The sequence below is a fragment of the Anolis sagrei genome, chromosome 3 (assembly GCF_037176765.1).
Source record: "Anolis sagrei isolate rAnoSag1 chromosome 3, rAnoSag1.mat, whole genome shotgun sequence".
Taxonomy (NCBI): Eukaryota; Metazoa; Chordata; class Lepidosauria; order Squamata; family Dactyloidae; genus Anolis; species Anolis sagrei.
Genome location: NC_090023.1, coordinates 243,770,623 through 243,787,692, shown reverse-complemented (window position 1 = coordinate 243,787,692; position 17,070 = coordinate 243,770,623). Strand labels below are relative to the sequence as shown.

Below are 17,070 nucleotides of genomic sequence, written 5' to 3'. Positions count from 1 at the left end.
ATTTTATAATTTTCTTGGCACAATTTATTGGCAATTGCCTTGCTTTAAGGATGAGGAAGTGGGACTTGCCCAAGCTACTTTCTCTGGCTGAGCAAAGATATTGATATTATTGCTACTGTAATAGTTATTACTATTCCTCCTTTCTCCCAAAATTGATTTTCAATGTAGATTTGAACTCTGGAGCCCTGGAGACTTAGTCTACTATTGAAACTGCCAGTCTACTCAAAGTGATAGTCCATGGTCCAGTGTCAGTCTCTGAGCAATTGGCTGTCAGTCATCAGAAAGCAAGCAGGAAAACAGGACAAGGAGCAGAAATATGGTGCTGCTCCATAGCATATTGTGGGGTAAAAAACTTGCCAGTCCACCACGTCAGATGGTGTGGATACATATTTTCTTTCAAGCCTTTCTTTGCATGAAGTCTTTTGCTTGAACATTCTTCTACTATGCTCACATGATCACAATGTCTTACATGGGCATTTAAAGAAATGCTGTTGACTGGAGAAACGGGTATGAAGAATAATGTGATGTTCCCAGAAGCTGGGATGGGAGATATTTTAAAATTAAAAAGAGGAAGCAGCCTCCAAGGCCATGTCAAAAACCCGTTAATGTAATTATATCTCTCTCCATTCGTTATTTTCCACCTTTTCTCCAATGAGTCCAGGGTGGCATAGGTAAGTCTCCTCCCTGCTTTATCCTTGTAATACCTCATAATACCCTTGTGAAGTAGGTCAAGCTTAGAAAAAGAAGGAAAGAGAGAGATGCTGGCCCAAGGCCATTCATTGTGTTTCATGACTGAGTAGAGATAGTCTTGCATCTCCCAATACCCAGTCAAACACTAACCATCATATTTCTCTCCAGTGTTAACCATCATATTTGTCTCCTGCATCTTTCTTCCCTAGTCTTCTGTATGTTTTTTCATTGTCTCCCTTGTTGCTCCCATTGCCAAAGCAATGACAGTACTTTTGGCAGAGAACTTAAAAAAAATATTTGAATAACCTTTTTGTCAACTCTCCATATATGCCTTATACCAAATACTTCCTCGTAATGGTGATTAAGCTGTGTAAACTAATTTGCTGTGTTTGTTTTTAATAAACCTACTGTTCTGAGTACCATAATGAAGTGGTGGAGTATTTTCAACAGTTTTTGGCTGTAAGCCACTTTCAGAATTAAGCACTTGTGGTTTGTTGTTCTGCGCTGTTTAAAAGGGCTTACTGATTCAGCTTTGTGAGTTGTGAGTGTCACATTGACATGTGACATTTCTTAAAATATACATTCCAAAAGACAAATTACATTCCAAGTTAAAACATAGTTGGAACATTTGGCAACGTAATCTGAATCCTTTTTTATTTGTTTACAGTATTTATATTCCACCCTTCTCACTCTCAGGGCAGATCACAATGCACACATACACAGCAAACATTCAATGCCGTTTTTAGATATACAAGATAGACAGACAGATAGAGGTATTTTGGCATTTCCAACTTCGGCTCCTGGAGGTTATGTTGATTCTGGCCACAGGAGGTGCTGTCACTTTAACCACTATGACACCGAGTCATTTTGATTAGATTTTTTCCCTGTTCTTTGATCACTGTCATTTTTATGGTATCATAAAATATCTCCCTGCTTTAAGCAGTACCTAATTTTCCTACTTGCAGCTCAGCTGTTTTTGAAATGTTTTGGTGGACAGTAAACTAGGCTTAATAGTCAGGTGCTCAATCTGACTTGGGCTTCTAACTTGCCACCTTCTGGTTGGCAGTGATCTATTGCTGCTAGTGATTAACCAGCTGTGCTACAGCCCGGCCCTAGGAGGTCCATATTTGTTTGGTTTGTATCAGAATGTACAAAAGATTTCTTAGCATCCTTATTGTCCTAATTGATATAGATTTACTCTTCTTATAAGCCGATCAATGTGCATTTGATACAAAACCTACATGGCACCCTGCAAACAAAAGGTTTGGTCTGTCAGGCTTGTACTAGGAGTAGTGGAAGAAACAAAAGCATTCACACTGATAGCTAAGAAAAATATTTTTCAATATTGCAAATCCTATCACTTCCCATGATGTTTGGGGAATTCAAACTGTCATCCAAAGAATTCTTCCAGCCTCTGCTCAGTCTTGACTGCTGTGCACCTTGGTTCACCACACACACAAATAAACACATCCCATCACAGACTGCTTTGTCGGTAAATGTTTTTTTATGAGTGTGCAGAAAGAATACATGAACATAAAAATAAAAGATCATCTGTCTTGCTTTCAGAGGCCCATGAACACAGTTGATTAAACGTGCTATAAGAAGCTTAGCAAAATCTTATATCCTGTGCTAGGAAAACACAACAAAATGCATATAAATGATAGGGGAAATGGAGACTCAGTATCTTTAATACAGGCACAAAACAGCCGTTCAGAAGTATGCTTCTTTCTAAAAAACATTTAGATGGTCTTGGCTATTGCCTTATGTAATAGGCCCAGAAGCTAGAGCACCATCTAGCAATTTCTTGCTGCTAGTAGTAAGCTGAATTACAGTCGATATATTAGTGCTGTACATTTGGATTTAGATAAAACTGCACTCTTAGAAGGAAAAGAAGCAAGTAGTGTTTACTGTGGATGCTGCAAACACAAACTGAATTTACATTGCTGGAAAGAAAACAGCTTACAAGTAATTTAGGAGGAAGGCTCCATAAATGGCAGCCTGCCAGCCCTGTGTTTGAAGCCTTTTTTATGTTTGAAAGATTTCTACACATTTTTCATGTAGCTCTGGTTGTTGTTGTGTGTTTCAAATCATTTGAAACTTATGGCAACTGTAAGATCATGGTTTGGGGTTTTTTGCACCATTGGTTCACACTCTTCCTTTGGGGTTGAGAGTGTGTGACTTACGCAAGGTCATCCAATGGGTTTCCATGGTTTTCCAATGTCTGTATCCAACACACAAATTACTGCACCATAGTAGATCTGGCATCTTTGTCCCCTTTCCTAACTTTCAGTATCCTCCTTTTTCTTTAATGACCTAGATTACCAAATTGATTCTGAAGTGATTTTGACTTCATCCAGAGTCCAGTGTTTCTCATCCTGGGGATTAGGACCCCTGGGGGTATCACGAAGGGGATTTAAGAGGGTCACCAAAGATCAACAAAAAACACATATTTCCGATGGCCTTAGGAACCCCTTTGGCAGAGAAGGCTGAAGATCCTTCTGCTCATTTTTCTCTGTCTTTTTGGTGTTGGTGAACTACAACTCCTAGAATTCTAAAACATTCACCCCATCCCCACCAGTATTCAATGTTGGCCATGTAAGTAGTGTGCCAAGTTTGGTGCAGATCCATTGTGCACTGGGTTCAGAGTGCTCTTTGTAGGTGAACTATAACTCCCAGCAACTACAACTCTTAAATGTCAAGGTCTCCCCCCCCCCCCCCCCCAAATTCCACCAGTGTTCACCCTGGGCATATTGAGTATTCATGCCAAGTTTGGTCCAGTTCCATCATTGTTTGAGTCTAGTGCTCTCTGGAGGTAGGTGAACTACAATTCTAAAACTCAAGGTCAGTGCTCACCAAACCCTTCCAGAATTTTCTGTTGGTGATGGGAGTTCGGTGTGCCAAGTTTGGTACAATTCCATTGTTGGTGGAGTTCAGAATGCTCTTTGGTTGTAGGTGAGCTATATAGCCCAGCAACTACAACACCCAAATAACAAAATCAATCCCCCCGAACCCCACCAGTTTTCAAATTTGGGCGTTATCGGGTATTTGTGTCAAATTTGGTCCAGTGAATAAAAATACTTCCTGCATATCAGATATTTACATGATGATTCATAACAGTAGCAAAATTACAGCTATGAAGTAGCAACAAAAATGATTTTATGGTTGGGGGTCACCACAACATGAGGAACTGTATTAAGGGGTCACAGCATTAGGAAGGATGGGAACCATTGGTTCAGACTGATCCAGTATGACTTGGATCCTATCTGGCTTGTTCTGAGGTTATCTGATTTGACCTGGAATTTAGCTGAATTGGTTGTACAACCTTCAAAATATTCTGGCATACATTCTCACTATGTGCTTTTAGCAGTTGTAATAACCTCTCCTTGGTTTTTTTTAAAAATGATTGTTGATTTTGTCATCACTGTTAGCCAATTTAAGTGCTGAGTATCTGAAATTTAGGATATAAATATTGTAGTAAATATTTTCCCACAATCTGTTACTGGTAACTTTTTTTTTTAAAAAAAAAACAAACAAACACTTTCTGACTATATTTTATCTTGTTATTGCATGTTGTGTTTTTGTGTATCCACCTCCATGCTGATTGTGGCTCATACCAGTTTAGTTATTTTATTTAAAAAATAGAAGTTATCATGCCTTTTTAAAAATTAAGCTTCCATTGTTGGGAAATCCTTTTTATGATTCATCTAATCTTTTCTTCAATCAGATTATTATAATAATAATAACTCCATAAAAGCTAGTAATTGTAGACCTCTTTTCCCCTCTTGAATTGCAATTTTTAATGTTTATCATTATGGTTACTTTTTAAAAAGGAAATGCATTAGGCTTCTAATGGAAGATCCTTTTTTATCAGCTTGTAAAATCAAATTACATTTCTACTAATAATTATAGAGTTTATCTTGCTCTCTTGAACGTAGTTATGCAACTGAGACGTGCAAAGCTGCAAGGGATATGCCCATCTTGTTTGCTTTTATTGAAAGAGCATGTTATGCATATTTCAGTCCCTGAAGAATAAATGCTTCTTGCAAACAGAGTTATGCCTTTCTGTATCCCAAGACTGGATGTATTCTGGCAGAATGTGCCCTTGAGCCACTATGGTTGGTGTTGTTCTGCTTTAGCTAATTTGTTTGTAACATTAGGCTAGTTGACGTATCTTGGTTTGACCCATCTAGAAGGACTGATCTGATGATAAGTTTTCATAGACCAGAGTACTCATCAGCAGGATGGGCAAACCCAAAGAATGCAACACATGTGTCATTTGGGACACTTGAGGTGGAACGGACCAGCAATAAGGGCTTCCTGCATAAGTGGCTTTGCAGAGAGATGGTGGTAGCCATTTTTAATGGGGTATTAATATAACTAAAATTACTCAGGCATGTTGATGCTGAACTCCTCTCAAACTGAAAGATAATATGAAGATGGAGGAAATAGGGAGGATTGCCTTTCCTTCTCTGGTTTGCACTAGGGAGATGTAACTGGGTGGATGTGCTTCTTGTGTCTGCCTCTTCACACTGTTTTCATACTGGGTCCCTTTTCCAGCATTGATCCATGTTTAAATCAACCCAGATTTTGCATACATATAGATGATGTTTTTGTTAGACATAATGTTAAACACCTAGGACAAGCAACATTTGATTTTGAACTAATAGTAGTACCTTCTCCTGGCTGCCATGAACCATGATGATTTTCTGGCTTGCAACAAAATCTGTTGCACCAGCGTAGTTCTGGCAAACACTGTCTTCTTATTTGTAGATGTTTAAGAGCAGGAGAAAAAGCAGATTCGTTGTCAGAGTTTGGCTTCCTTAGGCTTCCTGTGCTTGAGAGGGGTTATCTACAAAACCATAACTGATCATCTCTGAGGAAAAAGTGGGATAACTGCTACTGTCCTCCAACGAGACACTTTATGGTTCTTGAGTTATTATTCATCTTTTCTGTTTAATAAAGAAAAGGTATGTGATGGTGGTGCAGGAATGGATTCTGTTTATCCTGGTTGCTGTCTATTTACTGGTGATTAGGAAGACCCATTGTTCAGTAATAAGGTGAAATAGTTAATTCAGATAGTACTAAAGATGACTAGAAATAGGGCACTTTCTATATCATAAAGAGATCTATCACAGTAAACCACAAACTTCTAAGGAACCAGAACTGCTTTGTTGGTTATAGCTATTAATGTGAGTTCTAGACGTCAGTCCTTGATTAGTTTATCCATTTTTATCTGCAGCTATGAATGATAGAAACTAGCTCTTTACTTTTCGTGTGCTTTAACCATAGACCTCTCTAATTCAGCTTACACTTCCCCATGTTGACCAGGTAGATGTTTCCAGCAGGTTTATAAGTGATGACTTGAAGGCCACAATCATCTTCAGAAGTGTCTCCCATCAGCTAATTCTCATATGTCACTGGCAAGTGTCCTCTTCTCAGGCATAGATGAGAAGATGAGAACATGCAAGTGATGTCCAGTCAAATCCAGGGTCACCCACTGTGTTCATTTCAATCAAAGATTTGGTTTGACTTTGGCACCACACCATGAAATCATCTCAAGAGGCTTCCTCCATGCATCCAATCAATTTGATAGTGGCCAAAAGATGACTATAAAATGCTCTCTCTCAGGAATGTTGTTGCTTAGTAGAAGGAAGAGGTATAAATCCAATTAAACAAATAATAATTGGAACAAGTAGATTATAGAGAGTGCTGAACCAATTATGTATGAAATGGTTGAACACTTAACATACCTTCCTGCATTGCATTTTGAGTATGTACAGTAATGATTGTTTTCATTTTGCACCCAACTCTGAAAGTTGCTTACTAGCTTTGCTCAGTTCCTGGCATAATTTTTGTGTGCCTGTTTCTTGCTACTATGAACTGGAGCTAGAATTCTAGTACAGTGTTGGAGTTTTATAAAATCTGATAGTGTTTATCATTTGAGGAGTGTTATACCGTATTGCAATGAGTAGATTTTGGGGGTACTTTTTAACATTTTGATGTTTGGAACTGCATGTTTGAGGTGACTGTACTGAATAGTGTTTGCAATTGACCAGCAAAACCCATAGAATTAAATTCAGTGAGTTTAATTCAGTGAAATTGCCCTTTGAGTTGGTTGTTACCTTCCTATGATGCTCCTTTTGCACATTTCATAAAATGTGCCTTGTAAAAATGCTGCAGGCTGTGCATTATTCAGAGTGATGCATAAACTGCTTAGAAATAGGCTTTCCGCTTGAAATGGTAGCAGAGGGGTCAGTGTAACATCTAACGTTATCAGAGTGATTCGGTAATACCAAGTGTGTGCACCCAGGCAATCTCAGGATGTTAAAGGCCTCATTTTACACAGGGATAAATGACAAATTGAAGGTGGTATTGCCTCCTGCCACTGCAGTACAGATTAGAGCATAAGGCCATGTGTGGGATACTACTCAGACTTGCAGCTTAACGGTCCCAGTCTGGCAGCTTTCAGTTTGCTCAGCTCTGGGAATCGTCGCTCGTCAGGTGGAATAAATATAGTCAGCTTGTCATAAAGCTTTTGAGCAACATCTGGACTCCTCACGCTCCAATGGCTTCCGTTCTGGCATCGGAGATGTACCATGTGGTGGGAAGTGTTGCAACTTCGCAAGGATGCCGCTTGGGCCAAATGGGTTAGTACTTCTTTTAGAGTTATAGATTTGAACAGGGAACAAAAATAGGGGGTGGGGGTAATTGGGGATAAATTTCTCCTTCTCCAACTAGTTGTTTCAGTAGCTGTTGGTTTTCACTCTGATCTGAGTTATTTAAAAGAGATCTTCTGATTAGGTCAGATTGATAGCATTTACAAAAAGGAAGCACTGTTATGAAATAATTTGTGATTTCTGATTACTTTTTAAACAGCAAGATTACTTTCTATAGCTGAATTTCTGTTCAAAGAGTTTTTCCAAGTGCAAAAACAAACAAAAAAGCAGGGGATAGAACCACCTTACATCCATTTATATTTGGAAGTGAGGTACAATGACTTCAAGGATATTGACTTCAAAGTAAGTGGGTAAAGGATTGCAGATGTGTAGTTCTGTCCTTGGAGTGCAGTCCAATGTGTGTTTTTGAAGTATGTTCCATCTTATTCAATGAGGCTGACTCATAAACAAGCCTGAATACATCCTGTACCTTAATGATTTCTTTCTTAGAAAGGAAAAGTATATGAGCATTGATGATTTCACTTTGATTGCATGTATCATTTTGGGGGGCATAAAGTCACACTGTGTTCCATTAGTTGAGCAGTTACTGATCTTACAGCACCAGAGCAAAAAACACAATCTGAAAGAAGCATTTCTGGAACTTCCAAAAGTTTGAAGATTTGCTTATCTCTAACCAGGAAAGATTGCTGGTACAACTAGATTATAGAATAAAGTATGGATTGTAGAGTGTAGTTTTCAGACAGTATTTCAGAGACATCAGTCATTTCCCACTATTATCAAAATCTATTTCTGTAAAAAGTTATACAGACAAGTGGAATAAACTATCATTAATTAATCAATAGTTTTGTCTCCAAAAGCTCTACTGGGCATATACAGGTGATTATGGGGTATTAGTAATAGTCATGTGCAGACTTAGTGATCAAATTCAGGCATTTCCATGCAGGGAGTGATGGCAGCGGAATCTGTACAGAGGGCTCTGGGTGAACAATGCCTTCTGTCATTCTCTGCATCAGGAAATTCAGTTTCATCATGTTTGCAAAGCTTTCTCATAGATGTTACAGGCAATACAAAGGATTGTAGTTCACGGGGAGTTCTATATACTGGTCAGAGGTACAATTTCAGGATTGTGTTTAGTCCTATTGTTAGGTTTTGTCTGCAGAATGGACTGTGTCCCTTTTTATTCCAGAGAATCTTCAGTTGGAAAAGCAACTTCCAAAAAGTCAAAATATGATTCTGTATATAACCTATATACATCCATTATATTGAGAAATGTTTGTTGACTTCACTCTTTGAATTTTTCCCCTGTATTAGTGCTTATTTAATATAGCCAAAATATTTTTATGCAGAATGTGTTAGTTACTTCATGACATAAATAATGTTGGTGGGATACTAATGATAATCCAATGTTGATTATTACTTCATGAAATATTTAGATCACCATTGATAAAACCCATCAATTTGAGACTGAGATATCCTAAAACTGTGTTCTCTGTACACATGCATTCCAAAGAAACAGTGCTCCGAGTTGCTTTCATAATACATCTTTTCAAACTGCTCATTCACAAAGGCTTACATAATAAACGCAAACAAGAAGGCTAACTTGCCCGGGAGAACTGGTGACTTGGAAGCAGAATTTAACACTGAAGGAATGTATACCTCCCCCCCCTCTCCACAGTTGCTATATGTAGTGCTTATGATTCCCCTTTTCTAAAAAGATTCAATTATTGTATAAATCTCTTTAGCATTCATTTATTCCCTTTATATTATTTGTTAATCTTTTATGGGTATATGTTCAGGATCTCTTACTATGAATTATTTATTGCCTCACATGCTTTTAAGTGGCTGATAGTACTCGTACAAACCTGTCAGTTTAAAAAGGGTATATGAATGAACTACTTTACCCATTCCCTGAATTCTTAAAATGGAAAAGGAAGCTATAGCCTTCATTAGGGATTTTCATGACAAAATCCCATGTAGTGTTTGTTTCTTCCTCATAGTAAAGAAACTTTCTAATCCTGTGTGTGTATAAGAAGATATTAGTATCTTGGGTGAGTTCCTGGTGAAATTTTCCTTTCTCTTGCAAATCTTAAAGTCAAAGGAACCTTCCTTCAGGGATAACCATGGCACTCTGCTGTATTAGATAAGACAGCAAATGGCATCTCCTGCTCACCCAATTCAGTGTATAATTCCCAGTACTGGTCAAGTTGTGTTGGCATCTGAGGCAGAAAATTCCACAAACACCTTTCATAATATCATGTCAGTAATTGACTGACAATTTTCCAACCTGAAAACATGGATATTCAGACAGGTCTTGAGTAGGCTGAATGGACCCATATGTAGCTGACACTTGGCACCTTGTGAATTGACAACAGTTAGTTTTATATCCTGTTGTTTTAAAATTGCATTATTTTTATTTTATGCAGTATGTGTTGATGGGGGTTGTTGTTATAATTTTATGTGTCTTGTTTTATACTTTGGTACCATTTTTACCTGTTGTATGTTATATGTGCACCCTGGGGTGCCCTGTAAGCTGCCCTGAATCCCTTTGGGGAGATGGTAGCAGGATATAAAGATTATTATTATTAGATTTGGAAGAAGATGGTATATAAATTGAATGAATGAAGGAGTCTTGTGGCACCCCAGATAGCTCTATGTAATGCAGAAATGGGTGAAATTACTCCCACCAAGTTTGTTTTGAAGTCCTTGGCTCTTTAAACCATGGGTATTCAAGCTTTTAGAGCAGGGATCCAGTTCATGGTCCCTCAGACTGTTGGGGGACCAGACTATAGTTTGAACAAATGAACAAATTCCTATGTACAGCGCACATATCTTATTTGTAGTGAAAAAACAACAACACCCCAAACCAGTGAAAGAACAATAACATATTTAAAATGAAGAACACTTTTCACCAACATAAACTTATTAGTATTTCATGGGAAGTGTGGGTTTGTTTTTGTCTGATGAGATAGTCAAGTTAATTAGGATTGTTGTGTGTGCCTTCAAGTTGTTTCAGACTTAAGGTGATCCTAAATCTAAAGTTTAGGGCAGGGGCCAGGTAAATGACCTTGGAGGGCTGCATTTGGTCCACAGGCCTTAGTTTTGAGACCCCTGCTCTAAAGTATCCATAGACTCATAGAAAAATAATAATCATCATCATCATAATCATAATTCTTACACATATATCCTTGTGACTTGAGGCAAATTACAACGTTGCTAAAGACACATAATCATCTAAAAATTCTATAAAATACGCATATTAAAACATATTTCTATGAAACATATATTAAAATACACAGAACAAAGATTAAACACAAGATGCAAGTTCAAAATTTGTGATTAAAACTGTCTAAAAAGGCCTACCAGAAAAGATAGGTTTTCAATGTGCTTTAAATTCCAACAGCTTATTTAGCTGTCAGAGCACTTCCAGCAGGTTGTTCCACAGTCATGGGGACAGCTGATGAAAATGTCCTCTGGGTGACAGTCAATTTCTGGCAGGCTGGAGTAGATGCTCCTCAGAGGACCTAAGTGTTTGTGGCAGATTATACGAAAGAAGGTAACCTGTGCCCAAACCATGTAGGACTTTAAAGGTCAAAACCAACCCTTTGAACTTTGCCCGAAAACTAATAGGCAGCCAGTGGAGTTGACTTGGAAGAAACCACAAGGGCCATCCAGTTTGACTTCCTGCCATACAGGATCACACAATCAAAGTACTCTTGACAGATGGCCATCCAGCTTCTACCTAAAAACCTCAAGAGAAGGAGACTCCACCACACTAGAGCAGTGGTTCTTAACCTGAGGGTCCCCAGATGTTTCGGCCTTCAACTCCCAGAAATCCTAACAGTTGATAAATTGGCTGGGATTTCTGTCAGTTGTAGGCCAAAACACATGGGGACCCATAGGTTGAGAACCACTGATCTAGAGAATAATGAATTGCTTCTCCTAGAAGTCTCCAAGACCAACATTTTACAGGACTTCAGCATTGTTTAATATCAAATAATGTCAGTTTTTGAAAACCAGATATGGACTTCTACAAGTTCTGGTTTTGAATTGTTGGCTTTTGATATTCTGTGGTCTCTGTGGTCTTCTGAGGCTGTTCGTTGCAGAAAATTTCCTTTGGACCTTTTCTGGCTGCCTGCCCCATTGCATAATAGTGGAGCTGGATCTACCAGGGTGATCTTTTCTTTGGCACACTCTATTATCTCTACAATGGTACATGGATCAGTGGAGCAACATTCCTCTTTCAATGTCTAGAGATTCATGTTTCTTGTATTTAAACAGGTGAAAATTGGCACAGTAAATATATTCATCACTAGTAGTCACGATACCACTATGTTACCTCAAGGACGGGGGCAAATGCTCATGTCCTGCCCCATGTATATTTCACTTTGTATGAAATTAGGATTGTGTGCATTATACCATCAGAAAGCAAAGGTGCCCCTATCGCAGCCACCCATGCCTACAGTTTTGCATTTTGGAGTATTTTTATTTTCAAATATCCAGATAATGGTCAACCTGTTTTTGCTTTCAAGGTATATATAGTATTGTTCTTTATGGTGTTTAAACTAGATCATATCCCTTCTTATTAGCACACTATAAATATGTTCAGTGTTTTGCATTAGTGGAAGAAAATCATATCGTATTATTTATTTATTATTAGAAGTTAAAAGTGCCTGAGCTTTTTCAAAATTAAACAACGTATTTTTAAAAATCTGTAGTTTCAAGTTTCTACAAGAGCTATAAACTCTTGAATTGACAAATCGGATGTATGAAATTTAGTTCCTGATATTCTGAAAAATTGTACAATATTTTTCTTTGGACATTTTTCTTTGTTTTGTTGAACAAAATAAATCATTTGTATGCTATTTCTAGTTTACTGAATAACAAATTCAATTCTAATATTACATTTTAAAGGTCTCCAGAATTGCTAGATTGCCTTTATATAAGATTAAAGTTAGAAGATTAAAGTTAGAAGGATTATATGGTAGTTACTTTGTAAATAAGTACTGATCCAGAAATTAGCAGTGCAAACTATCTGTAATCCCCCTCTCTTTTTCTTGCAGTTGAAAGATGTATGAGTGTAATGCAATCTGGGACTCAAATGGTTAAACTGAAGAATGGAGCCAAAGGTCTGGTTCGTCTTTTTTACCTTGATGAGCACAGGACTTGTATCAGATGGAGGCCATCTAGGAAGAGTGAAAAGGCAAAAAGTAAGTTTATTATAAGATAGAGTTGAATAACTTTGTCACTTTTGGGTTGCTGTGAGTTTTCCGGGCTGTATGGCCATGTTCCAGAAGGATTCTCTCTTGATGTTTCACTCACATCTATGGCAGGCATCCTCAGAGGTTGTGAAGTCTGTTGGAAACGAAGCAAGTGAGGTTTATATATATCTGTCGAATGTCCAGGGTGTGAATGTCTTGTGAATGTTGCAGTTGGCTACCTTTATTCATATTTAATGTCCTTTTCGTGGTTTCTTCCTTTCTGTTGAAATTGTCCACATGCTTGAGGATTTCAGTGGCTTCTCTGTGTAGCCTGACATGGTCGTTCTTAGAGTGGTCCTGCGTTTCTTTGTTCTCAAATAATATATTGTGTCCAGGTTGGTTCATCTGGTGCTCTACTATGGCTGACTTCTCCGGCTGGATTAGTCTGCAGTGCCTTTCATGTTCCTTGATTCATATTTGGAAAATGCTGCATTTGGTGGGCCCTCTGTAGACTTGTCCACAGCTGCATGGTGTACAGTAGACTCCTGCAGAGGTGAGAGGATCCCTCTTGTCCTTTGCTGAACATCACATTTGTTGGATTTTCTTAGTGGGTCTGTAGGTAGTTTGTAGGTTGTGTTTCTTCAACAGTTTCCCTATGCGGTCAGTGGTTCCCTTGATGCATGGTAAGAATACTTTGTTGTCATTTCTGCCCTCTAAACCTTCACAATGGGCTACACTGAGAAGCCCATCAAGACTGAAATGAACACTACATTGTTTCTGGTTTCATTTTTGGCCAATTTTGGATCTTTCTTTTTCTTTCAAACAAGTGTTTTCCATTGGTTTTGCAGCCATTTTAATACTTTTGGACAGTTTTGTGTTTAAAATGGAATTAAACTGGCAGTTATATTCCTGGAAATGCACAGCCTATTCCATATACTAGCACTAGGCTCAGGCATCAGCTCATGAAATACTAGTGTGAATAGTACTGCATAGTCTTACATAAAAACTTAACTTCTGCATAATTTTTAGAAATAATTTTGGAGGAATAAATACATGAACACTTATGTATTTTATTTATCCTTCTAAAAGATTTTTTTTTCATTTTTAATGTTTTAAATGAGTTTTCACATCTTTAGAAGGAAACTAAAAGCATTAAACCCAAAGCAAAAAGGCATGAGGGGGAAAAAGGCAGGCACCACTCCAGGTAGGGCCTGCAGTGCAATCAAGAGAAAAGAAAGGGCTTTTTAAAGGAAGCCCAGGGTAGGATAGCTCCAGGTCATTGCTCTTCCTTCTTTAGAAAGTGGGAAGCCTCCTTAAAACAACCTTGGAAAGCTGTGTGCAGGGAGAGAGCACAACTGCAGTGCCTATACCACCTGTCTCCTCTAGAGTAGAAACAGCTTTAGGGAAGCATTAAACCCAGGTCTCCTCTACAGACCAAAGGGAAAGGATCACAGAAAGAGTGATACCTTAACTCTAAAGCTTTTTAATCCAGGTTGTAATGAAAGATATAAAGACAAATGATGCAATTGCCTAAAATGACAGGAAGCGGAGCCCCCCCCCCCCCCATTGCCGCCAATGAGCCGGCTCTAGCCATATTTTTTGGCTGTGGTCCGAAAATGCCATCTGGCTGTCTGCCCGTTTTTGGGAAACTCATGAAAATGGATGGGGGGGGGGGTCTACTGTATCCTGCCAGCAGAAATGGATTGAGGTTGAGCTGAAATGTACAAGCCTACTTGGTATGATGTTGGCAAGATTGGGAAATGTCCCACATAGCTCTCCAAAAGCATATACAACAGCTTCTCGTTCCTTTGGGGTCTCTTTGATGTGTAATAAATTAATAACATGGGGACATAAAGCATTCAACCTCTTTTATTTTTCTTCTCCTCCCACCTGTTTCTTTTTCAGTCATAATTGATTCCATCTACAAAGTCACTGAAGGCCGACAATCAGAAATATTCCATCGGCATGCTGAAGGTAACTTTGATCCCAGTTGCTGCTTTACCATTTACCATGGAAACCACATGGAGTCACTGGATTTGATAACGTCTAATCCAGAGGAAGCTCGCACTTGGATCACTGGGCTGAAATACCTGATGGCTGGGATAAGTGATGAAGACTCTCTTGTGAAAAGGCAACGAACACATGATCAATATCCTTTAAGTGATTAGGTTCTCACTCTCATCAGGTCTGCCCCGGGCTTCTCCTTTTATTGAATTTTAGAAAGGCAGATAGTTGTGATACAGAATCCAAAAAGATCAGAACAGTTGAGATCAGGATTCCTGGCTTGGCTACAAATATTATTTGCAGAGACTGGGGAAAGATCAAAAATTTAAATATGAAAATGTTATGTAGCAAGGCATTACTGTGTGTAACAATTGACGTCATCAGTTTTTTCAGATTTTTAATGAAATGTTGCTTGTTCATTTGTTTCATCATTGTCATGTTGTAAATCCTTTTATTGCAAACCACTTTGGGATTTTTAAAAAATGAAAAAAAAAGATATTTAAAGAGCACCTTAAATAACCTTAAATCAAGAGAAGGGATGGGTGAGGTCGGGAGAAAAGCTGGAAATAAGTTTAGTAGGGGAAAGCCCCACCATGTAAAGAATTACTCATTTTCAGATTAGTTTAATACTTCAGGAGCAAGCATGTTCTTTTGCCAATGAGCTTAAAAGGTCATGACCTCAATGAGTTATCCCCCCATTGCCAGACTGGAATAAGAAAGCAAGATTGTTGTCTCGCACCTAACCATTCCTATTTCCAAACTTCATTTCAGACCATCAAAAGACAAAGAAACATTTGCCAACCTTTTGTGGCAAATTACAAGCTCCATAAACTCCTTTTGCACTTTCTATATTTATCTCTGTTTTTTTTTTTATTGAGAAGCTGCACATTGCTGTCGCACATTTGGTTGTGCTGAAATGTCTCTTCAAACCTTGTGTGCCTTATTAGTTCTGGCAGATGGGAAGGCTGTGGTGTGAACTGACCCTGTAACAGCTCCAGCTGGAGTAAGAACATAAGGGAAACCACCAGGGAATGAGGATTCCTGCGTAACAGGAATGCATCTGCCTCAGGAAAAAAGAAGAGATGCATGGAGTCAGGGCTGGGGGACCACCAGGGACAAGGTACAACATGATGGAATAGTTGACCAAGAATAGAATGAGAAGGTATTGTAGAGCTCAATACACTTTAGATACATCAGTTAGTTAAATCATTGACTTGTGGTCATATACCATTGAATTGCACCATTGCACAACATTTATATTCTGGAAAGAGGAGCAGAGATATAGCTATGTCTTCAGGATTATTGTATAAGCAGTGCCACCATAGCATCATGGGTTCCATTGTTGAAATAGGCCTCCCATTTTATATTGGGATATCTCATGAAATGATTCCTTCTAGTAAATTTAGATAATATGCATAGAATACTCTGATATTATCTAAGTTTACTAGAAGGACTCCATATTCTTTCAGAAGTTTAGTTGCATCATCACTAAGTTACAAATCATTTTGGCTGCAGTGATTATGTTGGGGATGGGACAGAATTGGGAGTGTGACATGGTGTGAATTGGAGAGGTCTTTTATACCTTTCCAATATGGTCCTGATTGGCATTGCTCTCTCTACCAACCAGTGTTTACTGCTCATAGTTGAACTGTTCTGCTTATTGTTGGAGCATCTTCTCACTACAAACAGCAGCTATTGGTGTGTGTGTGAGAGAGAGGATCAGGAGTGAAAATGCTGGTTTTCCTTTCCTTTAAGACCCCTTTCCCAGTCCCATACCATGGTCCCATTCCAGCTTCTCCCAACCTTTGTTGATTACTTGTCAGTCAATAGAGCTACACAAGGGAAGTGTGACGCTATATGAGAAATGTCATTTCTAATTTGTTCCTATCCTTGTAACTATAGACATACCCTATGCACATTTGAAGGGTCCCAGGTTGGGGAAGGCCGATCACAATTTGTAAACTGTCACTTGTAGGGAAATGATCATGTGTGAACTGTCCCTCCATGTCCTGTTTGATTGTTAACATTGTCCTGATTTGTATATGACAAGACTGCTTACTTTTTGCATTTCTTCCTCAATACTTCAAAAGCAAGGCAGAGAACATTTTAGTATAAATAGTGCATTATTTCCTTAATTTATCTGCACTTGGGTGAAGCAGACTTTTGAGGAAGCAGACAAGAATGGGGATGGATTGTTAAATATTGAAGAAATCCACCAGTTGATGCACAAACTGAATGTCAATTTGCCCCGCAGAAAAGTGAGACAAATGTTTCAGGTGAGCATCTGTTTTTTCCTTCTGTTTGTGGGCTGACCATTAGCCCTTCAGAAATGAAGTCTGAATTTTATCAATGAAGATTAATGGGCAGACCGTTCAGTGTGATAAATTGTTCATAGGAGACAAGGGAGTGAGGATAGGCCAAGCATGTCATCTTATGTCAGCATCAGGCTATGGCTGGATTTGCAACATATGGCACTAGACCTCCCATGAGGAATTATACAG

At 38.5% G+C, this 17,070-nt stretch overlaps 1 protein-coding gene across 9 annotated transcripts in view; it reads left to right on the top strand.

The window, feature by feature from the left end:
• Positions 1 to 17,070, top strand: part of PLCH1 (phospholipase C eta 1) — a 155,037-nt gene that overhangs the window by 70,395 nt on the left and 67,572 nt on the right. For 5 of the 9 annotated variants that reach the window (XM_060767660.2, XM_060767657.2, XM_060767663.2 and 2 more), the window contains 3 exons: positions 12,428 to 12,574; positions 14,471 to 14,714; positions 16,716 to 16,845. In XM_060767660.2, coding sequence (XP_060623643.2) covers positions 12,428 to 12,574; positions 14,471 to 14,714; positions 16,716 to 16,845 — 521 coding nt within the window. Of the gene's footprint in view, positions 1 to 6,955; positions 7,338 to 12,427; positions 12,575 to 14,470; positions 14,715 to 16,715; positions 16,846 to 17,070 lie in introns of those variants that run through there. The other 4 variants (XM_060767659.2, XM_060767656.2, XM_060767664.2 and 1 more) reach the window with 1 other exon arrangement.